Source organism: Panthera pardus, unplaced genomic scaffold, assembly GCF_024362965.1.
Source record: "Panthera pardus isolate Hobbes unplaced genomic scaffold, ASM2436296v1 HiC_scaffold_27, whole genome shotgun sequence".
Taxonomy (NCBI): domain Eukaryota; kingdom Metazoa; phylum Chordata; class Mammalia; order Carnivora; family Felidae; genus Panthera; species Panthera pardus.
In genome coordinates this window covers 42,273,476-42,300,555 of record NW_026526843.1, presented here as the reverse complement: position 1 = coordinate 42,300,555, position 27,080 = coordinate 42,273,476, and the positions used below count along the sequence as shown (strand labels likewise).

At 38.6% G+C, this 27,080-nt stretch overlaps 2 protein-coding genes across 2 annotated transcripts in view; one reads left to right on the top strand and one right to left on the bottom strand.

Annotated features, from left to right (window-relative positions):
- The window catches only part of IL1RAPL2 (interleukin 1 receptor accessory protein like 2), a 1,152,078-nt gene that overhangs the window by 625,963 nt on the left and 499,035 nt on the right, over positions 1-27,080 (top strand). Inside the window, exon 4 of the mRNA XM_019431771.2 lies at positions 22,958-23,144. Coding sequence (XP_019287316.1) covers positions 22,958-23,144 — 187 coding nt within the window. The remainder of the gene's footprint in view (positions 1-22,957; positions 23,145-27,080) is intronic.
- On the bottom strand, positions 5,025-6,322 carry TEX13A (testis expressed 13A). Its single transcript, XM_019431772.2, has 2 exons — positions 5,836-6,322; positions 5,025-5,728 (listed from the first exon to the last, which is right to left on the bottom strand). Exons 1-2 carry the CDS (start codon positions 6,292-6,294, stop codon positions 5,036-5,038), a joined length of 1,152 nt encoding a protein of 383 aa, XP_019287317.2. The 5' UTR covers positions 6,295-6,322; the 3' UTR covers positions 5,025-5,035.

Genomic DNA, 27,080 nt, shown 5'->3' with positions numbered 1-27,080 from the left:
AAGGAGGCAGTAAAACATGGTCTGTGCACAGGGAAAAACAGGGAGGTCCATTTGGCTGGAATCTGGGTTTATCAAGGCCTTTTTACTGAATGCAAAACTGACAATAACTAATCCTTGCTCTATGGTGGTTTCAGATATATTTTTGGACTATGAGACTTTAAGAGACTAAGACACTGACCAAATCTTAGAAGTTAAAAGATACAACCAACAAGTGCCTTGACTTGCAGGCATATAACAATGCATGTTTTTAGGAGATGATGTTTCCATGGAGAAAGCGTATGTTTAAAGGGGGATAAATTTATGATTTTTTATGACTCCCCTTATTAACAAAAGGAGATGCTGCTGATCTCAACTCTGTCAATCAGAATGTGCACTCCAACTTGTTTTCTCAGGGATGGGGATGAATTCATGTGGAACCATCCCCACTCTTTCACCACTGTGAAAAGTGATCCACCTTGGCAAGATAGTGGTTAAAATTTGGTAGGTACAGCCTAGATCTATGGCTATGAAACAGAGAAAAGCTGAATAGGAGAGCAATGTGGAATTCCACATCACCTTGACCTCATTAACACAAGACCCAGGTTAACACTAATCTACACCTTCTTATTTCCAGACCAGAACATACTCTTTACTAGTAAGGCAATATATATTTAGTTGGGTGGAGAGATGCCACATGCATCTTGTTATTTTTCAGCCCCATTATTCTGTCTTTTCCCTGTGTCTTCCTCCAACTCCACATAATGGAGAGTGGTTTGGCCACTCTCTCTCTCTCTTTCTCTCTACCCCTAATTCCCTCTTGCCCTCCCCCCTTCTTTTTTAATCCCTAGACTACCCCCTCCCACAGTTTACACACATAAAGTAGAGCAGGCTTTCCCTACATGCTTGTTGCTGACTCATTGGCTGTAATCTTCAGATCACTAGGGTTTGAAGGTTTTTAATTTGGCCACATGAACCCTTTTTCCCCCTGATATGTTAAATTTTGCCAATAGAAACAGAAATAGATAGCAGGAAGGCAGTTATTATGATATGACATCACAAAGAATGATGCCCAAAACACCAGCATTTAGAGCAGGGTGCAAAGTCACAGAAAATTCTGATTTTTAAGGCATTTAAGGAAGTTTCCTATTAGGTAATATCTTTGTCCAAACACTCTGGCAAAGTTTTGACCTTGATCCCACATGACATAAAGCAAAGATGAAAAACTGTTGTTTCTAAATAAAATATGACTTGAGTTATTTTTATTTTCCATTATTTTAGAGAAAGGTGTAGACAAGTTTGACCTCCCAGAGTGTGGATAGGTCATTAGAAAGAAGGTCAAAGGTACCTTCCCTGGTCATTCCCTTTCACTATTTTACTTGTTACTATCTCAGATGCAAGCTCAGAGAGCATCATTACCATTTTTACAGAGGAAAAATCACTGTTTTTCACCAAGACATTGGCACCTGCAAAATTTTCATTCCCTTCCCTATTAGAGCTGGGTCTTTCTTCCAGCACCATCAGTTTTAAAGCTGTCTTACTTTTTAGCTACCCATATCACTAAGCATGCTAGCCCAAAGGCTCAAAGGCCAAGTACAGTCACCTCTGTTGGGTTTGTTGAGGATATTTAGTGATAAAAATGGAATTAATTTTAATTTATTAAGTTCTTCTTGACTTAGGAAAAAAAAACTTTAAAATGGGTGTAATTCATGAAATCATGAAAATGTTCGTATCTTTCTTAAATCCTACCAATCATACACCCCAAATCCAAACAAACTGACTCTTTTCTTGAAAAAAATAAGTTATGAAAACAAGTTGTAACACCAGAGATTTGTGTCTGGTGCTCCTCCTAGAACTAGTCACCTTCCTTTCCAGCGGCCCTCCTAGGCTCTCTCATTGTCCTCCCCTTTGGTTTTCTTTCATTTGGGTCCTATCTTAATTGGATCCTCTGTGCAGCTTGATGATCCTTTATGCTATCCCACTCTCCACCTCCCACCATGAGTTATTCCTTAAATATGCCAATGCCCAGAAGCCTCCACCCCCACCCAGACCTTCCATCCTCACTCTTGGGTGAAGGGACACACAAGGGGATGCTGTCTAAGGGACACACAAGGAGAACTTCTTCATTTCCCTTCTTTTTGCCACACATATCAGTGTCTGCTCTCCTCTTCTCCTATCCCAAAGGAAGAGGTAGCCTTTGCAAACCACCTCATGCCAGCAAATTTACTTCCTTTTATTTTATTTGTGAACATTTAATAATTTTATTTTCACAACACAGAAGTATATAAAGTAGAAACCCTCTATCTCATTGCCCCATTCTACTTCATTTTTTTCTGAAAAGAAAAAAAAAAAAGTTTTTCCAGACATTTTCTATGCTTTTTCAAACATCAGTGTATAACATAAATCACACATAAACCTATAATATGCATATCATACTTATGCACACTTATGGAGCCTTGGGGGTTTTGGTTCACACGCAAAAATTGGCCTTCATATTTTATTTATTTAATAGTACAATGGACATGCCTCCAAAACAGTATACAGGGTCTATCTCCTTCTTTTACATATTTCTTGTGTTTTCAAGGTTTCTTTAGCTGTCTCCTTCCCCATGGTTCAAGTTTCTCCCAAATTCAAAAGAACTTTGTATCTCTCAGCTGTGTATCCTATCTCACTCCTTCTCTTCACACCCAGGAGTCCTTGATGAGCTTCCCTCACTGACTGCACATCTTTCCTTCCCACCTAAATCCCTGGTTTGTTTTCTGCCCCTCCTCCACCCATATTGCTTAAAAATCAAAAGTGAACACCAGACCAAGTGAATACTTTTTACCTCCTTAGGGCATTCCCTGCAGCCCTGGGCATTGCTGAGCATGCTCTTCTTGCAACTCTCTTCCCCCTATTCTGACTAGTCCTAAGGACCTTATTGCCTTAATGGTTCCCAACTAAGGGTGATTTTGCCCTCCAGTGGACATGTTACATTATTAGTTGTCACATTTTTAGTTGTCACAACGGAGGGGTGGGTGCTATTGTTACCAAGTGTGTAGAGGCTAGGGATTCTGCCAAGCAACCTAAATGCACAGCACAATTCCCTGAAACATGTAAGTATCCAGCCCAAAGTATCAAGAGTACTGAGGTGGTGAAAGTCTGAAGACATTTCTAACAAGTATAGGCCCTTTAATAACTAGCTAGGGATCTGGCCCCAAATCTTGAAAATGATTTTCTGTATCTGTTCCCAAACGAGACAACTCAAAGTCACACCCAGATACTGCAGAGATGTCCCAGGCCCATGACAACCTCAGTTTCTAGGTCCCCAGTCCCCAGGTAACATCCAAGCTTCCTCCAGTTGTATCAGTCTGGTCCAGGTATGACTCCTTACCATTTTTCCACCTGTAGGCTAAACCATACATTTAACCCTGCTCAATGCAGCTTATAATCATAAGAGGGGGAGACACAGACAACCATCACCCTCCCCCTTTCTTGGTTGGGCTATGTTCCACACTCTGAATTCACTGAGGGCTTTGTAGCCAGATTCTTCTCCCACTGTTAACCTGGTGATGAGTTGGGGGAGAGAATCCCTCAGGATGGCAGCATACTTTGGTCATTGGTCTAAACCAGTAAACCCTCTGGGCACGATCAGCTGCTGACTCACCTCCTTGGTAGTGGCATGTGACTATACCCAGTTCTGCCCACTGGGTACTGGGGGGGATTCTTCTGTCATGGGGCTGAACAGCCATAGGTAGCAGTCCTTGCTTGCAGTTCATGCTGGCATCCTCTATATGCAGCCCTGGGGCGCTTGGGTGCTCAGTCAGTTGAGTCTGACTCTCGGTTTCAACTCAGGTCATGATCTCTCGGTTCGTGGGTTCGAGCCCCACATTGGGCACTTTGCTGGCAGTGCGGACCCTGTTTGGGATTTTCCTCTCTCCGCCCCCGCCTCTACCCTTCCCCCACTTGCGCTATAAACTTAAAAAAAGTATACACGCAGTCCTGAGATTCCCTTGGAGCAGGAAATCTCTGTTGTGTCATAAGCAAGTAGTTAACCCTAGGCCTGTTTTGATTGTTTCTTGTGATATAACTCGTTCAGAACATGAACAAGATTCCTGTCCAGTTTATTATTGGAGTCTCATGGGATTCAGGAATCCCCACTACCTGTCACTCCCTGATGCACCTCCCCAGTCAGTTCCAACAGTTTCTTTGATGCCTTGTGGTTTGCACCTGCTCTTCTGGTATCATTTTCTGACTTGGAAATAATCTGGTTGTCCAGAGAAGGAACCCATTCAAGTTAAATTAAAGAAAAGGGGATCTCTGTAGAGTGGATTTTCATGCAACACAATTGCAGGAAGTGGAAAAGTGGTCAGGCCACCACTGTCTCCATCTCTGGGTTTGCAGGATCAACTCCTTTGCTTCTCTGTGCTTGTCTGCTCCTTGGGAACTCATGCTGGCATCCTCTAAAAGACACTCGGCCTCTATAAAGCACAGAGTTCTGCTCCCCCACAGCCAGGGTCAGGCCTCAGCTGTGGCCTCAGTGTCCGTGACTCTGACCTTGGCCCCAACTCCAAATAACCCACTGCTTCCTTGCCCAACACCATCCTGACTATGGGACTATGGAATCTGCCTCTCTATTCAGATTCTCTAGTGTAAGAACCTGTGTGGTTAAGGATGGGTCAGATGTCCACTCCTCCAATCATATACAGCCTAGGTGGGAAGAGGGGTGGGCTGTCACAAACATGGCTGCTCAGGTCCACCAGGTACTAGGGTAGGGAATGGAGACACATACTAACAGAAGCTACAGTGCTTCTGGGGTGTGGAATGCTAATGCTCTGGAACACAAAGGGGGTCATCAAAATAAGTCTGTGTTTTACCCCCCCAACCACCTAATCTACACCCTCCCCAGCCACCACTCCATACCCACCCCATTTTTCCACCTTTCTCACAACCCCCTTGCCCCATCCACCCACCCTCCTTTTCTCCCCATTCTTCCCAAACCCTCCCGCATCTCTCCCCCTCCCTCTGAAAATTGATTTCCCATTGGGATATGTTTCCGTTCTATTTCACATTTCTGAATTCACTGGGGGTTTTGCAGCCAGATTCCCCTTCCACAGCGGAAGCAAATTTCTCTCCGTGAAAAATTCACAGCTTTACACCAAGGGCAGTCCCAATCCCCGGGTCTGCGAAATGTGGGAGGTCTTCTCTGCTGAAGGAGATCGTTGTCTCCTTGGGATTCTTGAGGGTGTGTTCCCTGGGACCCCACATCAGACCACAAGTTAACATCAGAGGGCCTCCAGTGGGGAGATATCTGAGATGGAGCTCCTGGGGTGAACATTATTGCTGGTGGGGTTGGTGTGGGTGCAGGTGGGAAGGGGGAAAAGGGGCAGGCATAGGAGTATGTGAATGAGGCAGGGAGCTGGACAGGCAGGGGTGAGGGTGTGGCTGTGGTCCCGGGCTTCATCGTCCCAGAGAAATAAAGCATGGCTGTATCCACTGACCTGACATCTCCCTCCCTCTGCCCACCAGAGGTATAATTTTTCTGCTCAGCTCCAAGAACATGCACAAGGCCTCCACCCGGGTTCTTTGTGGCCTCTGTCCCTTCTTCACCTTTCTGTCTTCTTCCTCTTCCTGTGGCACCAGCAGCAGTAGCAGAAGTAGTGGCAGCCGCCGCCTCTTCCTCCTCACCTGCTCCTTCTGTCCCAGCGTCACTGGCAATGGCCAAGCCTGGCTCCTCTGCAACCTGCCCCGGCTCCCGCGAAGACTCCAGCTCCTGCAGAGAAGTAGGCAGGGTTGAGACCCATTCTGGGGGTGGTGAGGGGGTGGGGCAAGGAGATAGGGCCAGGAGAGGGGGCAGGGACCAAGTTGAGGCAATCTTACAGCCCGCAGGAGCTTCCACCTCAGGAGGTCCCTTTCCTTCCGTATCTCCGCCAAGTTTGCCTGTGTCTGCTGCAGACGGAAGGCTGCCTCCTTGCGCTCCATCTCCTGCTGTGCTGTGAGCTCCTTTAGGTCTGAGGCCAAGGTCTCTGCAGTGGACTTATGCAGTTTGGCGAAGTCCTGCAGCCAGTGCACCCTGTGCCCATGTAACTGGCCCTGCCTGCGGGCAAAGCGCACACCTAGGGCCAGGCTGCTCCAGGCGCAGGCGTCTTTGGCCTCACTGGACACTGCGTTGTCCTCCAGGATGGCCTTGAGCTTGTTCTCCACTTCCTCCCAGGACTGAGATATATTTTCGAGGTAGAACTCAGGGCCTTTCGTGTGCCCGGCCATCTTCTCATTGATGAAAGCCACCACGTTGCCGTGCTGGAACCCACCACTGGGGTCTTCGGGTTTCAAGGCCATGATGGCTGAGGGCTTTAGGGGCTTGTTTGGCCCTGCGGGGATGAATCAACCAGTTGCACCCTCCTCTCCCCTTTAATCCCTAACCCCCTTTAGCCCTCCCCTCCCCACTCTGTAGCTTCCCTTTTGATTCCTCCGCCCAACCCTCCTGAGACCCTCATAAAGACCACTGACTGGCTTGCCTTGCCATAGTACACTTCTCACCAGGTCTTACCTCCCTAGCTAGAATTAGAGGAGGTACAGACCTCCCATGCCTGCCTACAAACCTAAAGAGAAAGCGAGAAAGCGCACCTCTTTCCCTCCAGGGGCTCCAAGGAAAGGAAGTCTCTAAGCAAACCCTAGAGGCTTTTACCGTGGGACTGTTCCAACTTTGAAAGATAGTAGGGGTGGGAGGGAATGCACAAGGAAGGTCCTCCATCTGCCCCAGGACATAAGGGAACCCGCTACAATGTTGCAAGTCCTTGAAGTGGGGAGGAAACAGGAGTGATCAGAAAAGACAGAACTGAGAATTTGAAACACTTGTGATCAAGTACAAAAATTTCACCCCCTACTCTCCACCCCCACTAAAATGGTTTGTCCCACATTAGGAGCCCCTCCCCTCTTAGAAGTGGAATATTCTAGAACAAGAAAAAAAGGCTCCTCCTCACCAGGAAGATGCTGTATCTCCTATTCTAGAATCTCCTAAATTGGAATATGACAGTCAGAAAATTGTTTATGTAAAGGGCCAAGTAATAATTATTTGAGGCATTGTAGGCAAAGGACCTCTGTCCCAAATACTTACAGCATAAAAGCAGTCATAAGAAATACTTGAAGAAATAAGCATGGCCATATTCCAATAAAACTTATGCATAAAAATAGGTAGCGGGCAGGATTTGGCCTGTAGTTTGCCAACTCCTGGTCTAAACTCATATTTCCTGCATATCCCAAAGATATCCAAAATCCAAATGTTCACCCTTTCCCCTGAGAGATGATTCTCCTATATTCCTGTGTTCATATTCTCCTATATTCTTGTGTTCACTATAAAAACCTCAAAATCATCAATACCACTTGCCTTTAATAACATAGGAAATTGGTCCCAAATCTTGTTGCTAGTATCTCAGAATCTTTTTTTTTAAATTTTTTTTTACATTTATTTATGTTTGAGACAGAGAGAGACAGAGCATGAACGGGGGAGGGTCAGAGAGAGGGAGACACAGAATCCGAAACAGGCTCCAGGCTCTGAGCTGTCAGCATAGAGCCCGACGCGGGGCTCAAACTCATGGACCGCAAGATCATGACCTGAGCCGAAGTCGGCCGCTTAACCGACTGAGCCACCCAGGCGCCCCTCAGAATCTTCTTTTAACATCCATTCCCATTTAGAGAATGCCCACATAGTCTCATGAATAAATTCTCTACTCTCTTTCTAATTCCTAATCTTTCCTATGACCATGCTACTTTCAAGCTTCAAAATATTTGATGGCTTCCTGTGACCAACTCTTGGGGTAATATTATATTCTTACCCTAGTATACCTTTCTAAATTAACTCTCCTTATTCTCTTTTCTGCCATTATTTATGCACTGAAGGAAGTGGACATGCAGAGATACACTCATTTTGGGTTTTATTTTTCCATTTGAAAAATTAGAAATTCATTATTTATTATATGAGAATTACATTTTGTTCTATGACTTACATTGAAATAGATAACATTTCTTCTCTAAGTGTCTTGTGTCAGATAGTGAGAAAAAAATAATGTATCAGGCATTAATATATTACTTAAGAAGGTAGTTAAATCCCAGAGGTATAAATCCCACTGTTTTAGCTTTCTTTTTAAACTGTTACCTTTTTCTCCATTTCAATTTGGGTATTTTATTTGTTGGTCTTGGGACTAATAAGTGGGAAGCGTTCATGTTTTGGCTTGTTCTAGAGTGACTTCTGTAGAAAGATCATTTGGGAGATAATATAGAAATTGGAATGGCAAGGAGAGAGGGGTGATACTGGAGTCAGGGAGACCCATTAGGGGGATGCCACAGTAATTCAATATGTAAACTAAGGTAGTAGAAGTTAGAATGGAGACAAAAGTGTAGAGAGCTATTTGGTTGATAGAATTGATAGGAATGTCAGGGACAGGGATGAGAAAATGAATAGGGTAATTCCCAGGTTTCTGCTACAGGGAACTAAGTAGATAGTGATGCTGTAGACTTAGATGGATAATAAAAGAGAAGCTGTTTGGAAGGGGGATCACCTGTGGACATATTGATATTGAGATACCCGTGGGACATCCTAATGGAGATACCCCACAAGCAGTTAGATATATGAGTCTAGGACTAGGAGAGACATCAGGGCTGGAGATATAGTATTGAAAAATGGAAATTGGATTCAAAGTAGTGGTTGAAATAACCCACGGAGAAGATATACAGCAAGAAGAACAGAGTGCAGGGAATAGCTCTTTTCTTACCACTCTCCATTCTCACTCACGGTTTTATAGCTGACTTGCTTACTCTGCCTACTCTGATTTTGGACTCAGAACATTTTTTTACCCTTTTTTATTCCTTCCATAACTCTTTAAACATGGACTTCAGCTTGTGATCACTTGTATCTGTATGCTATAATTCTTCCACTTCTGCTTATAAACGCTTTCAAAAGATTAAGGTAAATCATTTACTTGTTTTGATTTAAATTTCGGTTAGTTAATATACAGTGTAATATTAATTTCAGGTGTACAATATAGTGATTCAACACTTACATATTACACTCAGTGTTCGTCACAAGTGCACTCCTTAATCTCCATCATCTATTTCACCCATTCTCCCACTCTCCTCCCCTCTGGTGAACAGCAGTTTGTTCCCTTTTGTTAAGAGTCTGTTTTTTGGTTTGCCCCTCTCATTTTTACCCCTATGATCATTTGTTCTGTTTCTTAAATTCTGCACATGGGTGAAATTACATGGTATTTGGCTTTCTCTGACTGACTTATTTTGCTTAGCAAAATACTTTATAGCCCCATCCATATCATTGCAAATGGCAAGATTTCACTATATATGTATATTATCTATATATATATACAGCATTATCTATAATAGCAAAATATGAAACAGCCCAAATGTCCATGTACTGATGAATAGATAAGGAAGCTGTGGTATGCGTATGTATATGGACATTTGGGCTGTTTCATATTTTGCTATTATAGATAATGTTGCTATAAACTTCAGGGCGCATGTATGCCTTTGAATTAGTATTTTTGTATTCTTTGGGTAAATACCTAGTAGTTCATTTGCTGGATTATGGAGTAGATCTATTTTTGACTTTTTGAGAAATCTCCATACTGTTTTCCAGAATGGCTGCACCAGTTTGCATTCCCACCAACAGTTCATGAGGGTTCCTTTTTTTCCACATCCTCAGCAACACTTGTTATTTCTTGTGTTTCTGATTTTAGCCATTCTGAGAAATGTGAGCTGGTATCTCAGTGTACTTTTGATTTGTATTTCTCTGATGGTGAGTGATGTTGAACATCTTTTCATGTGTCTGTTGGCCAACTGTATGTATTCTTTGAAAAATATCTATTCATGTCTACTGCTCATTTTTAATTGGATTATTCAATTTTGGGGTGTTGGGTTTGATAAGTTCTTAATAGATTTTGGATACTAACCTCTTATCAGATATGTTACTTGCAAATATCTTCTCCCATTCCAAAGTTGTTTAGTTTTATTGATAATTTCCTTCACTATGCAGAAGCTTTTTATTTTGATGTAGTCCCAATGGTTAATTTTTGCTTTTGTTTCCCATGCCTCCCTCAGGAGACCTATCTAGAAAGAAGTCGTTATGACTGATATCAGATAGGTCACTGCTTCTGTTATCTTCTAGGATTTTTATGGTTTCAGGTCTCACACTTAGGTCTTTAATCCATTTTTAATTTGTTTTTTGTGTATGGTGTAATAAAGTGGTCCAGTTTCATTCTTCTTTTTTTAATGCTTATTTATTTTGAGAGAGGGGGAGAGTATGAGCAAGGGAGGGGCAGAGAGAGAGGGAGATAGAGACTCTCAAGCAGGCTCCATGCTGTCAGCACAGAGCCCAATGTGGGGCTTGATCTCACCAACTGTGAGATAATGACCTAAGCCGAAACCAACAGTTTGATGTTTAACTGAGTCACCCAGGCGACCGCACTTTCATTCTTTTGCATGTTGCTGTCCAGTTTTCCCAAGACCATTTGTGGAAGAGATTGTCTTTTTCCTATTAGATCATCTTTCCTGCTTTGTTGATGATTAATTGACCACATATTTCTGGGTTCATTTCTGTGTTTTCTATTCTGTTCTATTGATCTGTGTGTCTGTTTTTATGACAGCACTATACTGTTTTGATCACTAGAGTTTTCTAATACAACTTGAAGTCTGGGATTGTGATGCCTCCAGCTTTGCTTTTTTTTTTTTCAAAGTTGCTTTGGCTATTCAGGGTCTTTTATGGTTCCATACAAATTTTAGGATTGTTTGTTCTATCTCTGGAAAATGCTGTTGGTATTTTGATAGAGATTGCATTAAATGTGTAGATTGCTTTGGGTAGTATAGACAGTTTAACAATATTTGTTCTGTCAATCTATATGCATGGAAAATCTTTCCATTTCTTTGTGTCCTCTTCAATTTCTTTCATAAGTGTTTTATAGTTTTCAGAATACAGATCTCTTACCTCTTTGGTTAGGTTTATTCCTGGGTATATTATTATTTTTGGTGCAATTGTAAATGGGATAGATTCCTTAATTTGTCTTTCTTCTGATTCATTATTGATGTATAGCAGTGCAACAGATTTCTGGATGTTGATTATGTATCTTTTGACTTTAGTGAATTCCTATATCAGTTCTAGCAATTTTGTGGTTTTTCTACATAGAATATCATGTGTTCTGTGGATAGTGAAAGTTTTACTTCTTCCTTGTCAATTTGGATGCCTTTTATTTCTTTTTGTTGTCTAATTGCTGAGACTAGGACTTTAAGTACAATGTTAAATAACAGTGGTAAGAGTCGACATTCCCTTGACCTTAAGGGAAAAGCTGTCAGTTTTTCTCCATTGAGGATATTAGCTGTGGGTGTTTTTTGTGTATAATCTTTGTTATGTTAAGGCATGTTCCCTCTATCCCTACTTTATTGAGGATTTTTATCATGAATGGATATTGTACTTTGTCAAATGCTTTTTCTGCATCTATTGAAGACATCATATGGTTCTTATCCTTTTTGTTTTTTTATTAATGTGGTATATCAGATTGATTTCATTTATGGTATATCCCTTGCAGCCTGGGAATAAATCCCACTTGATCATAGTGAATGATTCTTTTAATATACTACTGGATTCAGTTTGCTGGCATTTTATTGAGAATTTTCACATCAGTGTTCATCAGAGACATTATAGTTCACTTTTTTAGTGGGGTCTTTATCTGGTTTTGGTATCAGGGCAATGCTTGTCTCATAGAACGAATTTGTAAGTTTTTCTTCCTTTTCTATTTTTAGAATAGTTTGAAAAGTATTGGTATTAACTCTTCATAAAATGTTTGGTACAGTTCACCTATGAAGCCATCTGGCCCTGGACTTTCATTTGTTGGGAGATTTTTTTTTATGACTGATTCATTTTCTTTCCTATCAGTCTGTTCAAGTTTTCTGTTTCTTCCTGTTTCAGTTTTGGTAGTTTAAGTTTCTATGAATTTATCCATTTTTTTCCAGGTTGTTCAATATTTTGGCATATGGTTTTTCATATGATTCTCTTATAATTGTTTGTATTTCTGTGGTGTTGGTTGTTATTTATCCTCTGTCATTTGTGATTTTATTTATTTGGGTCCTTTCTCTTTTCTTTTTTATAAGTCTGTGTAGAGGTTTATCAATCAATTTTATTGATATTTTCAAAGAAACACCTCCTGGCTTCAATGATCTATTGTATTTTTTAATTTCTATATCATTTATTTCTACCTTACTATAATTATAATCTTTTATTATAATTATGTTTTTATCTATAATTTTATTATACTTATTACATATTATAATCTTTATTATTTCTTTCTTCTGCTGGATTTAGGCTTTGTTTATTCTTTTTCTGGATCTTTTACTTGTAAGGATATGTTATGTATTTGAGATTTTTCTTTCTTCTTGAAGTAGGTCTATATTGCTCTTAACTTTCCTTTTAGGAATGCTTTTGCTGCATCGCTAAGGTTTTGGACTATTTTGTTCTCATTTTTATTTTTTTCGTGTATTGTTTTTATGTCTTCTTTGATTTCCTGGTTGACCCATTCACTGTTTAGTAACATATTGTTCAACCTACATGTATTTATGGTCTTTCCAAGTTTTTTCCTTGTGATTGACTTCAAGTTTCACAGTGTTGTTGTCAGAAAATATACATAGTATGATCTCAATCTTTTTGTATTTGTTGAGGCCTGATTTGTGACCTAATACATGATCTATTCTGGAGAATGTCCCATGTGTACTTGAAAAGAATGTATATTCTGGTCTTTTAGGATGGAATATTCTGAGTATATCTGTTAAGTCTGTCTGTCCAGTGTGTCATTCAAAGCCATTGTTTCCATGTTGACTATATATTTAGATGATATATTGATATAAGTGGGGTGTTAAAGACTCCTACCGGTATTGTATTATTATCAGTTATGTTTATGTTTGTTGTTAATTGTTTTATATATTTGGATGCTTTCATATCGGATGAATAAATATTTACAATAGTTACATCTTCTTGTTGGATTGTCCCCTTTATTATGATATGGTGCCCTTCTTTGTTTTTTGTTACAGTCTTTGCTTTAAAGTCAAGTTTGTCCTATATAAGTGTTGCTACTCCAGCTTTATTTTGATATCCATTAGTATGATGAATGGTTCTCCATCCCCTCACTTTCAATCTACAGGTGTTTTAGGTTTAAAATGAGTCTCTTGTAGGCACCATATAGATGGGTCTTTTTTTTTTTTAATCCAGTATGACACCCTGTGTCATTTTATTGGAACATTTAGTCTTTTTATATTCAGAGTAATTATTGATAGATATGTACTTAGTGCTATCGTATTACTTGTTTTGTCATTGTTTGTGGAGATTTTCTCTGATCCTTTCTTGTCTTTGCCATTTTTGTTTTTCTCTTTTGCATTCAAAAAGTCCCCTTTAATATACCTTGCAGGACTGGTTTAGGAGATCACAAACTCCTCTAGTTTTTTTTTGTTTTTTTTTTGTTTTTTTTTAATCTGGGAAACTCTTTATCTCTCCTTGTGTTCTGAATGGTAGCCTTGATGGATAGAATATTCTTTGTTGCAGATTTTTCCCATTCAGCATTTTAAATGTATCATGCCACTCCTTTCTGGCCTGCCAAGTTTCTTTTGAGAAATCTGCAGCTAGATTTATGGTTCCTTCTTTGTAAGTGAAGGACTTATTTTGTCTTCATGCTTTTAGGATTTTGTCTTTATCACTATGTTTTTCAAATTTAATTACAGTATGTCTTGGTGTTGGCCTGCTTTTGTTGATTTTGATGGGAATTCTCTGTGCCTCATGGATCTGGATGTCTGTTTCTTTCCCCAGATTAGGGAAGTTTTCAGCTGTTTTTGGGTTCACAGCAAAATTGAGAGGAAAGTACAGAAATTTACGATGTATCTCCTGCCCCCACATGCATACCCTATTATCAGTAGCCACTGCCAGAGTGAATATTTACTACAATTGATTAACCTACATTGACACATCATTATCATCCAAAATCCATACTTTTCATTGTGGTTCACTCTTGGTGTTGTACTTTCTATGGGTTTGCACAAATGTATAATGGCATATATCCATCATTATAGTATCATACAGAGTATTTTCACTACCTTTAAAGTCCTTTGTGTTCCACCTATCCATCTCTCCTCCCAACTCTTGGCAATCACCAATCTTTTTAGTGTCTCCATAGTTTTGCCTTTTCCAAGTGTCACATAGCTGGAATTTTACAGTATGTAGCCTTTTCTCATTGGCTTCTTTTACTTAGTAATATGCATTTAATGTTCCTCTATATCTTTCCATGGCTTGAGAGCTCATTTACTTTTAGCTCTTAATAATATTCCATTATCTGTATGTGCCATATATTATTTATACATTCACCTACTAAAAGATATCTTGGTTACTTCCAAGTTTTGGCAATTATGAACAAAACTTCTATAAACATCTGTGTGCAGGGTTTTATGAAGACATAATTTTTCCCTCCTTTGGGTAGTTATCAAAGAATATAAATGCTAGATCATATAAGGGTATGTTTAGTTTTGTAAGAAACTTCCAAACTATCTTCTAAGTTGCTGTGCCATTTTGCATTCCTACCAGCAATGAATGAGAGTTCCTGTTACTCCACATCCTTACTAGCATTTGGTGTTGTTAGTGTTCTGGATTTTGGCCATTCTAATAGGTATGCAGTTGTAGCGCAGGTTTGTTTTCATTTGCATTTCCCTGGTGACATATGATATACATATTTTCAAATGTTTATTTGCCATCTGTATATTTTATCTCTTTGATGAGGTTTCTGTTAAGGTCTTTGGCCCATTTTTTTTTTGTTATTGTGGAGTTTTAAGAATTATTTGTATACTTTGGATAGCAGTCCTTTATTAGATGTGTCTTCTGCTAATATTTTCTCTCAGTCTGTGGCTTGTTTTCTAATTCTCTTAACATTGTCATTTGTAGAGCTGAAGTTTTTTAATTTTATTAGCAGTCAGTTATTTGTCACAGATCATGTCCTTGATCTTGTAATTAAAAAATCATTGCCATATCCAAGGTCATCTAGATTTCCCTATGTTGTTTTCTAGAAATTTTACATTTTTGCATTTTACATTTAAGTCTGTGATCCATTTTGAATTCTTTTTCATGGTGGGTGTAAAGATCTGAGTCTAGATTCGTTTTTTTATATGCATGCAGATGTCTAGTTGTTCTAGTACCATTTGTTGAAAAGACATTTTTTGCTCTATTGTGTTGCATTTTCTTCTTTGTCAAAGATCAGTTGACTATATTTATATGCATCTATTTCCAGGCTCGATATTCTATTCCACTGAGCTGTTTGTCCGTTCTGTCTTAATTACTGTAGCTTTAGAGTAGGTCTTAAAGTCAGATAGTATCAGTCCTCCAATTTTGGTCTTCTCAGTTTTGTAGTTATCCTCATGTAGATCTTGTACATATTTTGTTAGATACATACCTAAGTATTTCATTTTGGGGGTTTCTAATGTAAGTGATATCATGTTTTTAATTTCAAATTAATAACTTTTTCATTGCTTGCATATGTGAAAGCAATTGACTTTTGTGTATTAACCTTATATCCTGGAGCCTTGCTAGTTACTAGTTACTTGCTTACTAATTTCAGGTGTTTTGTCAACTCTTTCAGATTTTTTGCATGGGTCATCTATATGTATAGATCAACCATACATCTATGAACAAAGATGATTTTATTTCTTCCTTTTGAATCAATCAGATATTTCCTTTTTTTATCTATTGCATTAGCTGAGACTTTCAGTATGATGTTGAATAGGAATGGTGAGAGGGGACAGTCTTGCCTTATTCCTAATTTTAATGGGAAACTTGTAGTTTATTATCATGAAATATAATGTTAGCTATAGTTTTTTTCATAGATATTCTTTACTGAGTTGAGGAATTTTCCCTCTAGTCCTAGTTTGTTGAGAGTTTTTTTTTTGTTTACTTTTTATTTTTTAATTTTTTTTTTTTTTATCATGAATGGACGTTGGATTTTGTTAACTGCTTTTCCTGCATCTACTGATATGGTCATGTAATTTTTCTTCTTTAGCCTGTTAATGTGATGAACTACATTAATTGATTTTTGATTTTTTTATGTTTATTTCTTATTTTGAGAGAGAGAGAGGGAGTGAGAGAGAGAGTGTGTGCAAGCAGGTGAGGGGCAGAGAGAAGTGAAGAGAAGAATCCCAAGCAGGGTCCATGCTGTCAGTGCAGAAACCAATGAGGTGCTTGATATCACAAACCATGAAATCATGACCTGAGCCTAAATCAAGAGTCTGATGATTAAACAACTGAGCCACCCAAGTGCCCCTGATTTTTGAATATTTGAACCAACTTTCCATATCTGGGATAAATCCTACTTGGTTGTGGGGTACGATTATCTTTTTTAGTATTTTACTATAATTTATTTTATTTATTTATTTAATTTTTTTTGATGTTTATTTCTGAGACAGAGAGAGAACATGAGCGGGAGAGGGGCAGAGAGAGAGAGAGATAGAGAGAGAGAGAGAAAGAGAATCCGAAGCAGGCTCCAGGCTCTGAGCTGTCAGCACAGAGCCTGACCTGGGGCTCGAACTCACAGACCGTGAGGTCAAAACCTGAGCTGAAGTCAGGCGCTCAACCGACTGAGCCACCTAGGCACCCCTATTTTTTTTTTATTTTAGAGATAGAGTGTGCACACTTGTGGAGTAGAGGGGCCATGGGGGAGAGAGAATCTTAAGCTGGCTCCATGCAGAGCCTGACATACTGCTCGATCCCACAACCATGTGATCATGACCTGAGCCAAAATCAAGAGTTGGATGCTCAACTGACTGAGCTGCCCAGGTGTCCCTGGGATATAGTTATTTTTATACATTACTGGGTTTGATTTCCTAATATTCTGTTGAGGATTGTGCATTTATGCTCATGAAAGATATCAGTCTGTAGTTTTCTTGTAATGTCTTTGGTGTTGGTATTAGACTAATGCTGGCTTCATAGAATCAGTTAGGAAGTATTCCATCTGCTTCTATCTTCTGAAAGAGATTGTAGAGAATTTGGTATAATTTCATCCTAAGTATTTGGTAGAATTTGCCAGTGAATCCATCTGGACTTGGTGTTTTATTTTTTGGAATGTTATTAATTATTGATTCAATTTCTTTAATAGCTGTAGGCCTATTCACATTTCTGTAGGTCTGTTTCTTCTTGTGTGAGTTTTGGCAGATTGTGCCTTTCAAGAAATTGATCCATTTCATCTAGGCTATCATATTTGTGGGCATAGAGTTGTTTGTAGTATTCCTTTATTATTCTTTAAATATCTATAAGAACTGTAGTGATATCCTGTCTTTCCGTTCTGATATTAGTAATTTCTGTCCTCTGTTTTTCCCTTCTTGTTCTTTTAAAGCATTAACATTGCATGCTTGCAGTTATATGTGCTTATTTTTGTACTTATCTGAAGGTCTTTCCGACAAGGTCAAAGATATTTTTCATAAAATTTTCTACTTTTGTAATAATTTTCAAGGAATGTAAGTCATCAAAGGGCCTAAGATTTTATTTGTTTATTAATTTACTTCATTTCCCTGAATTTGATAGTAATATCAGTTCATAGTTCTTATGTTTCTAGTGGGACAATATCATCTAAGGGTGGTAGATTGATGAAATGATAGTTTTGTGTAGCAGTCAATTAACATTTCAAAAATTTCAGAAAACAAAGTTTTAGTTTACTGGTCATTAGATGGTTCTGGAATTTGCAAAGAAAGTAACTTGAAAGGAGGATAAAACAATTGAGGGAACCATTTAGAAAAGTTTCAAGTATATCCTGAGGTATTTTGTCTGGGCTTCTGCTTTTAGACATGAAAAAATTCCCTAATTTATTTAGTTTTTTTTTAATAGGTTAGCTCTAGTGATATAAAAAGTTTACATAAACTCAAATTCAGAAATAAAACTTAAGATTTTATAGTATAAGCATATTATATAAATGGGAGTTAGAAAGAGGCATCTGGGTTTTTTATGTATGATCTTACTATTCCTGTCAGGGAACCCAAGATTGATCAACATTTGCCCTTAGAAATACTTCTGGGGAAAAAAAGTATAAGTTATGACCTATATAGTAGCTAATATTAAATCTTTGGAATGGGAAGTGGGGTTTCTTCATCAATTTACAAATTCTGTACTGTGCATATTGACATTATTCTTTAAATGTTACCTTTACACATTTACATTTCTTTCTATGAGCTCCCCCAAATTTGTGTGGGTAACCACAAGTTAGTTTGGCTGTTAACCCATATTAGCATCAAGTTAGCCAGGGGCTAACAGTCAAAACCTGGGTTCTAATCCACTAACCATCTATATGGGCTTAACTGAATTATTTGTCTTCTCTGTGTCTACATTTTAGTCCTCTAAAAAGTGTAGATGATACCTACCCTGAACATTTTCCTGTATTATTGGCAGAATTAAGTAAGATAAGAGATGAAGAAGCACTTGAATGTTTAGAAATGCATGCAATTGTAAGGCCCTTCTGTAATATCACAGCAAAGCCACTTCTCTCATATTGATCCTGAATGTTCTCCTTATCCTCAGGATGTGAAGGGAGGTCAGAAAAAAAGTACAGTCTCTATTGTTGCACACTCGTCAGTCTGCCTCTTCAAACTTGCACAGCTCTAATTGTACCTAATGAAAGAAAAGTAACATTTTTAGGTCTCAGTTGCAGGAAATATTTTAAATAGAACTTGCCTGGGGCATCTTTCTAAATAAAATCTAAATAATGCAAGATTATTAGTGGGAACTGTGTCAGAGCTAGATTACACAACCAAAATCAACCTGAGTCTCAGTCTGTCAGACAGCCTTGATCATACTGACCCCAGGTCATTAATGGAGACAGTAGGACTCCCACCTGGCCTTGTCTTCGAGTTCCAGAGACCTTGGTCATCGCTAAGGACTTTATACTAGGGCTTGTTTGTGGGTTAACAAGCAATTTTCCAGCAGCCTTCCACATGCTAGAGACCAGAACAAGCATGAATTCATGCAGAACCCAGGCCTCAGGTTGTTTGTGGGTTAGAGTTAGAGAAAATGGAAACATTTTCTCCTTCAACCATCAGCAATCCCCAGTTTGTGTTCCCTGCCCTTATCCCTATCCCAAGTTAATGAAGGTGCTTTTAGCTTGACCTACATAATTTATAATTTGGAGGGATTGGGGAGGAAACACTTAAGAATATCTCTTGTCTTTTGTCCCTAGAAAACTTACCTAGAGGTCTAGGCTTTGTTATACAAGGCATTTGTCTAAGAAACTCTTAGAAGGCTTAGTGAAACTATTGCTAACAATATGACCTCCAAGGTTCTAGCCTTTGCCAAATGGCTACTGCCCATATTAACTGAAAGTTTCTCCCTGCCTTAGCTGTTTTCTTTTGATTCACTTCTTTTTGTGTCTAGGTCAGTGTGTCTTTTTGATCCTTTCAGAACTTCATGACTCTCTGGTACTAGGCCTATTGCCCAACTGACCTCTTTTAGACATTTTCCTATCAGGTAGCACCCCTAACCCAGTGGCATACCTTAATCCATTGCTGCCAGTGTACTGTTTTTATTATATTGGTGATTGATCATAATTACTATCACACATAAATTATAATTATTATTTATTAACAATATATAACAACTAATCCTATCGGTAATGACAATTCTAACTATAATGTATAGAATATCTACTATGTGCCAGATACTCTATTATGTGTTTTATATGCATTATTTTATTTAACACTTAGACTGGAGAGGCCAGGTGTTGTAATCATTCCAATTGAAAATGGTAACATATTTTTGCTCATGGTGTTATAATGAGAGGAACTCCTTTCTCCAAACTCCAATGGAATCACCATAAAGGACTTCTTATCCTCATTTTTCAGCTGATGAAAGTGAGTCTGAGAGATGTTACATTACTTGCCCAAGGGCACAGAGCTAGTTGAACACAGTGGATTTTAGCTCAAAGCTGGTGCTTTGTTAAGAAACCACTCTGTCGGTCTCTTACTCAGACTACTCTGTTTTTCCCCAGGGCTAAATAAATTTGAGATAGTAAGCTTCTTTCATGGGACTGGACGTTCTATTTGCTTTTATTTTTGAGACTGCTGGTCAACAGCCCTCTTTCCCTGAGGTACAGCATAATAGTGGGAGGATATTTAACAAGTAATTCTCTTTCACCTGTAGGGATGAACACCATGGAGCAGAGATGATCAAAGTCTGTAACATTAAGAACTGTTCAGAATTCTTTGTAAACCTAGAAGAGGTGATTCTTCTGTGTTCGATACTTTTACTTATTTATTTCTTTTTAATATAATTTAATGTCAAATTGGCTTCCATACAACTCCCAGTGCTCATCCCAACAAGTGCCCTCCTCAGTGCTCATCACCAACCCACCCCTCCCTCCCACCCCCATCAGCCCTCAGTTCGTTCTCTGTATTTAAGAGTCTCATCGTTTGCCTCCTTCCCTCTCTGTTTGTAACTTTTCTTTTCCCCTTCCATTCCCCCGTGGTCTTGGGTTATTACTTGATTGATACTTAAAAAAAAACTGTGAACATTTATCTTTCCTCCATTTCCCATACCTGCCCTAGTCCTCCTTGTCTCCCAGGTGTAACTAGTATATTCCTTTCTTTGCTAATATGGTGATACACAAGACTTGGCTAAACCTTACCCTTGTGGTACAAGAATACCTGCAAATTTATGCCAAATCATATTTAAACAAGGAATGTGACATTTGATCAGCCATATACCTGAATCTGAATGAGGAAGAGAGGTTAGTACCATATGGGGTTGATGGAGAAATAGAGCAGAGAGGACATGTCTCTTGAATCAACATACCTTTTGGTGCTATGTCTTCTAACCAACTAACATTCACTGAACATTATTAATTTAGATCTCAGGGATAGAGTGATGAACAAAAGCAACTAATTTCTTGCTTACATTTAACAAATAAACAGATGATAGAAGATCAGAGAGAAGAACAAGTATAAAAGTCCACGGCTCAAATAGGCTTAGTATATTTAAGGAACAGAGGAAATGCCATTGTGACTGCACCCTAAAGTAAAGAACAGTGTTGGGGTGCCTGGGTGGCTCAGTTGGTTAAGCATCTGACTCTTGATTTTGGCTCAGGTTTGAGGATGAGTCCTGCATTGACTCTGGACTGACAGTGTGGAGCCTGCTTGGGATTCCCTCTCTCCCTCTCTCTTTGCCCCTTCCCTGCTTTCTCTCGGAAGAAAGAAAGAAAGAAAGAAAGAAAGAAAGAAAGAAAGAAAGAAAGAAGAAAGAAAGAAGAAAGAAAGAAAGAAGAAAGAAAGAAAGAAAGAAGAAAGAAAGAAGAAAGAAAGAAAGAAAGAAAGAAAGAAAGAAAGAAAGAAAGAAAGAAAGATTTAAATAAAAAAAAATTAAAGGAAAGTGTTATGACAGGCCAGATCATGTAGGGCCTTAAAGGAAGCATAGAGACATGGAAATGCTTAGCATCAAAATACTGAAGGTGGAGTCAAGAAGAGCCAAATTGCACCAACCTTACCTTCTTGCCTAAGACTGTTTTTGTGTTTTGTTTTATTTTTGTTTTATTCTGGTGGTTTTAGGTTCATGGCTTGTAAAGAGTCTGTGAAACATCTAACAAGAGAATTAAATGGTCACCTTTGATCCCTAGTGGGCATATCTTTGGGTTCTAGGAATCTGTACTAAGGGAGAAAAGCAATACCTCACAATCTACATTGTGTAATGGGGTTGCATCTGAACATTAGAATGGGATTGCTTTGAAAGTATCCTACTCAGATGACACAGGCATGGACATAGTCAGAAGTACTTGCCAGTAATTAACTTCACTAGAAATTCAAGTAGCAGTCATTTTGATTAACTCACTTTGTAAACCCAATGGGCAGCAACCATCTGCACTCCTGTGTTTTATATAATATCTGGCACATTGTGAAATTTCAATGAGTAAGTAATATGAATATTAATAATTATTTTAGGCCAACTTAAATTATTGGCTGGCATGCTTATCCCATTTGTCAGGATTATTGTCACTTGGTTGTAAAACCAGTTTTGAGGTGCCCTTGGCACTTGGTATTTTTAACAGCTGGTATCCCTTGATGTTTAGAATAGACACAATCCTGGTATTTCCTACCAAGAGATTTCCAGTTGACCTTCTTCTAAGTCTTACCAGGTGTCTCTGATCTCTTTCTCATACTTTCCAGTTTTCTTTTATCTACTGCATCCCAGATACAGCAGAGTAAGGAAAAGTCAAGGGGCATACATCGAGAAATGAAGGCAGAATTGAATTCCATAAATACTTTTATATAATGAGTTAGCCAATTAATGCCCAATTTCTAAAGTGGCCTTATGGTAAAATTTACTGTTGAAATTCCTTTATAATATTAATGTTGGTGGATAAAATTAATTCAGATGAACCACATTCTACTAGGATTTGTTCTCTGTTGGAACCAAGAATTTGACCCCTGACATATCTCAGTAAACAATTTAAAAAGATATATAAGTTAACAGGTATCTTCTGTATGTTGATCTGCTTTTGGGTATGTACCTTGCAAAATCAGATGTTGGCTTTGAAACCAATGACAAAATGAAACAACCCTTGAAATACCCGTGAAGGGACTGATCATAGGGGCAGGGCAGAAATTACTATAGCTCTAGTTACAGACTTTCTCATATTTTTTCACTATCAGATTTTCAATGTAGCAATATTTACCACTGGAAAAGAATCCTGTGCTGTCTTATAGTTTAGAAAATGGGTACAGCTATTCTATGTAGTTATGTAGCTACCTCATGGTCAGAGATGTCCTCATTAACATTTTGCTTTATAGCTTCTTGTCAGTTGAACTAGAAAACTGTTTTGTGTTGTTTTGATGTTGTTTCTGATTTCTAGGCAAGGTCCCATACATAAAAGTAAATATTCTTTTAATATGTAGAGTACAAACACGGTTTTAAACACCCAGTAAAGCCATTCTGCTATTTCTGTTCCTACAGAAACTCGACATATTGCATGAAGGTGTCAATGTCCTTGACTGTTGCAGAGAATGAATCAGGCCTGTGCTACAATAGCAGGATACGGTATTTAGAGAAATCTGAAGTCACTAAAAGAAAAGAGATCTCCTGCCCAGACATGGATGACTTTAAAAAGTCTGATCAAGAGCCTGATGTTGTGTGGTACAAGGTAACTCACCATGGTGTCAATTATTTTTTTTAACTTAGCTTGAGGATAGAAAAATGGAGAGATTTTATTTCTAGTTTTTGGTATTAGATATTTCATTGAGAAAAATGAACAGATCCACAGATAAATAATTCAGAGGTATGACTTCTATATAGTCCTGGTTTTAATACATTTCCATCAGCAGGTGTTATAAACAGTCCCATCTTCTCCAACTGCTAAAAATAAGCAAAATCTCTCTCCACCCAAACTCATGAGAGCAAATGGGGAGAAGAGTAAAGATTTAAGTAACACATGAAAGAAAGTATTTGAGGAACATAGAAATATTATTTACTGTTAGGAGTAAAGGCCCATTATTACAAGTACTAGACTTAGAAAGAATAACAACTGTTACTATGATCTACATTGTGAGAGCCACTACTGTCAATGCAGAGGAGAGAAATGGGCCTAGTGCAGGATGTGTGAACACTGGAAATAATGTGTTTATCTGGAAATAAGCCACACTCAAAGGGTGCACAGAAATAAGTTGAGTGAAGGAACTGTTTACAGAGGTGAGGTTGGGTTAAGGCAACCAACAAAAGGGAGGAAGCTGTAAATTGCCACTGGAACCTGGAATGAGTAGAGTGGTCCTGACAAAAGCTGTGGCCTTAAAAGAACATATGAACTGTGGCAAATAAAGAGGGATTAGGCAGGATAAGTACCCTAACCCCTTGTAACTCCTGTCTTCCGGTTTCCTCCTAGAACCCATGGAAACTTAAACAGAAGTCAGAGTGCAAAACTAGGAGATAGAATCAATAGTCTTAAGATTCCCTAGGCATAGAGTAGGTCACACAAGGTCAGAGACAGGATCTAGGGGAGGAAGCAGAGAAATAACCACATAACCTTCTAGCTATGACATTCTGGCTGCTCCCTGAGACCCTGTGGTCCTATAAGAGAACTGTGTATCCTCGGCCAACTCTGAGTCATGATAGTTGATACATGGTACAGTTTTATATGTTATGGCCAGAGGTGACCAAGGGGGTTTTCTGCACAGGTGTTGTGTACATTGTGGGAATTAAACACATAAAAGTTGGAACAGGTTGTGTCTATAGAATATGACAGACTCTTAGTTTCCAGGGGAGCCTAAACCCTAACTCCTACAGCTGTCATGTGTTTTTACATTTGGAAGTCTCTCCATCTTCACCCCTGTACAGACTCACCAGTAGACACCAAAAGCATGTCCTGAACTGGGACCCCAAGTCTCTATGTGAATTGTCCTTCCTTTTTTTCCTAATGAAGATAATATTCTGACAGATAAAAAGGAACCTGATGATAATTATGCATAAATATAGATTATCCATAATTTATTGGGACCCTCCATGCCAGTATTAGCCTTCTTAGCATTTATTAAGTACTTACTATATGCCATTCACTATGCTAAGCTTGGTCTCTGTATTATCTCAATTTGAGTCTCAATGCAACTCTGTGTGGGAGTTCTATTATCTTTGTTTAACTGAAAAAAACTGAGTCTCAAAGGCATGTAGAAACTTGTCCAAAGTTACTCAACTAACAAAGCCTTGTTCTGTATTTAAGGCAGTGTTATTCCAGAGTCCATTTTCTTAATCACTACCCTTTCGTGCAGTTATCCTGGAGCTAAACCCAGCCCTGATCACAGGTATTTCTCTAAGATGTAACACTGATGCAGAGAAGCCTGTGAAAAGATAGAGTAAGAAAGATTTATTTTAATTTTATAATTGAAAAAAGAAAATTGACCAGCTCCAGAGTTAGCAGCTAGGAGTAAAATCCAGGTTGTCAGCCTGAAATATTTATTCTACTATCTCTTCTTATTATTTTTCCAGTAAATTCTTTCTTCTTTCTTTTCATTTCTAGACATCACTATCATCATCATATACCAAAGCAATTTATTCCTTGGGAAGTGCTAAGTATCATTTTTTTTTCTTACAAATGGACCAACAATGGTGAAGCAAATGACATTTCTAGCTCTGCTTGGATAATAATGTTTAGGATTTCTATAACATTTTAAAATTGATGAATAATAGTCATAATGATAAATAACATTTATTGAGTACTCACCATATGCCAGACTCTGTTTTAAGTGCTTTAGATAGATTAAGTCAATCTCTAGAATTACTGTATTATGTAGGTATTATTATCATCCCCATTTTCCAGAAGAAGTGACTAGAGAGTCAGATAAGTGACTTAACAAAAGTCACACAGCAGTTTATGACTTGCATTTTGGCTACTAGGCCCATTCTCTTAGCCACTATACTATACTATTGGATCAGAATAAAAAACTAAACCCCAAAGTTAAAGACTCCCTGAAGCTCTACAACGTGTTGTTAACTCCATTTCTCACAGTTTCAAATATATCCTTGAAAAAGGTGTATTGATTTATAGGGAAAATGTTTCCTTCTTCAGTCATTAGTTTAATAATCTTCCCTGATTGTTTACAGTCTCTCTATGCCCTACGAGGCTGAGCATTAAGTTATTTTTCTCTGACTACAGCAATGTAAAGACACTTGTCCAGAGTTCATTCTGGTGCACATCCAAATTTAGAAATGTATAGTGTAATAGGGTGCCTGGGTGGCTTACTCGGTTAAGTGTTCGACTTCAGCTCAGGTAATCTCATAGCTTGTGATTTTGAGCCCCACATTGGGCTCTGTGCTGACAGCTCAGAGCCTGGAACCTGCTTCAGATTCTGTGTCTTCCTCTCTCTCTGCCCCTCCCCTGCTTGTGCTCTGTCTCTCTTTGTTTCTCAGAAAAAAAATAAAAATAAAAACATTAAAAATTAAAAAAAAGAAATGTACAGTATATTATCTCTAGTTTTTTTTTTTTCATTTTGTAAGATTTTTAAAAATAAAGTTTATTTATTTTGAGAGAGACAGAGAGCATGAGTTGGGGAGGTCAAAAAGAGACGGAGAGTGGGAGAATCCCAAGCAGGTTCTACACTGCCAGTGCAGAGCCCAATGCAGGGCTCAAACCCACAAAACCTTGAGATCACGAACTGAGCCAAAACCAAGAGTTGGACACGTAATGGACCGAGCCATCCAGGTGCTCCTATCTCTAGTATTTTAACAGTAAAAAGTATGTGTGTTGCATGATAAGTTTCCACATCATCTTTTTAGATATATATAATCTTTAAATCTGTTTCTTTTTTTCCCATTTCTGCTTTTTTCTTGCTCTCTACTTTGTATCACTTTCACATACTGTTATGCTTTTTCTAGCCTGTCTGAAAAATGCTATGAAAGTCCTTTGAAGACTGTCCTTCTGTACCTGTATGTAATCACAGCTGGATAGGAAGGTAAAGGTGGATTAGGTGGTACTGGGGCATGTTCATAAAGATGACTTAGTAAGCCTATCCTAGTTGTCCTTGGAATGTTAACAGATATGTGTAAGGGGGCTATCTCTCGCTATCTGAACTCTATCAGTTAGCAAAGGGAAGTTAAGAGAGGGTCTATACTTTAAGCACTTCATCCTAATGCTATCTGAGTGGGGCTTAGAGAGTAAACAGAATATACAATAATGTTAGTATTTTTAGAAACATTTTTGAAAAGAGAAAGAAAGATTCTTTTCATTATTAAACTAAGAAGAACAACACTAGAACAATCTCAGTATTCACTGAGAACACTATTGTCATAAGAGTGTAGACTCCCTTTACCTATTTCATTTTTTAATATGAAATTTATTGTCAAATTGGTTTCCATAAAACACCCAGTGCTCATTCCAACAGGTGCCCTCCTCAATGCCCATCACCAACTTTCCCCTCCCTCCCACCCCCATCAACCCTCAGTTTATTCTCAGTTTTTGAGGGTCTCTTATGGTTTGCCTCCTTCCCTCTCTGTAACTATTTTTCCCCTTCCCCTCCCCCATGGTCTTCTGTTAATTTTCTCAGGATCCACATAAGAGTGAAAACATATGGTATCTGTCTTTCTCTGTATGACT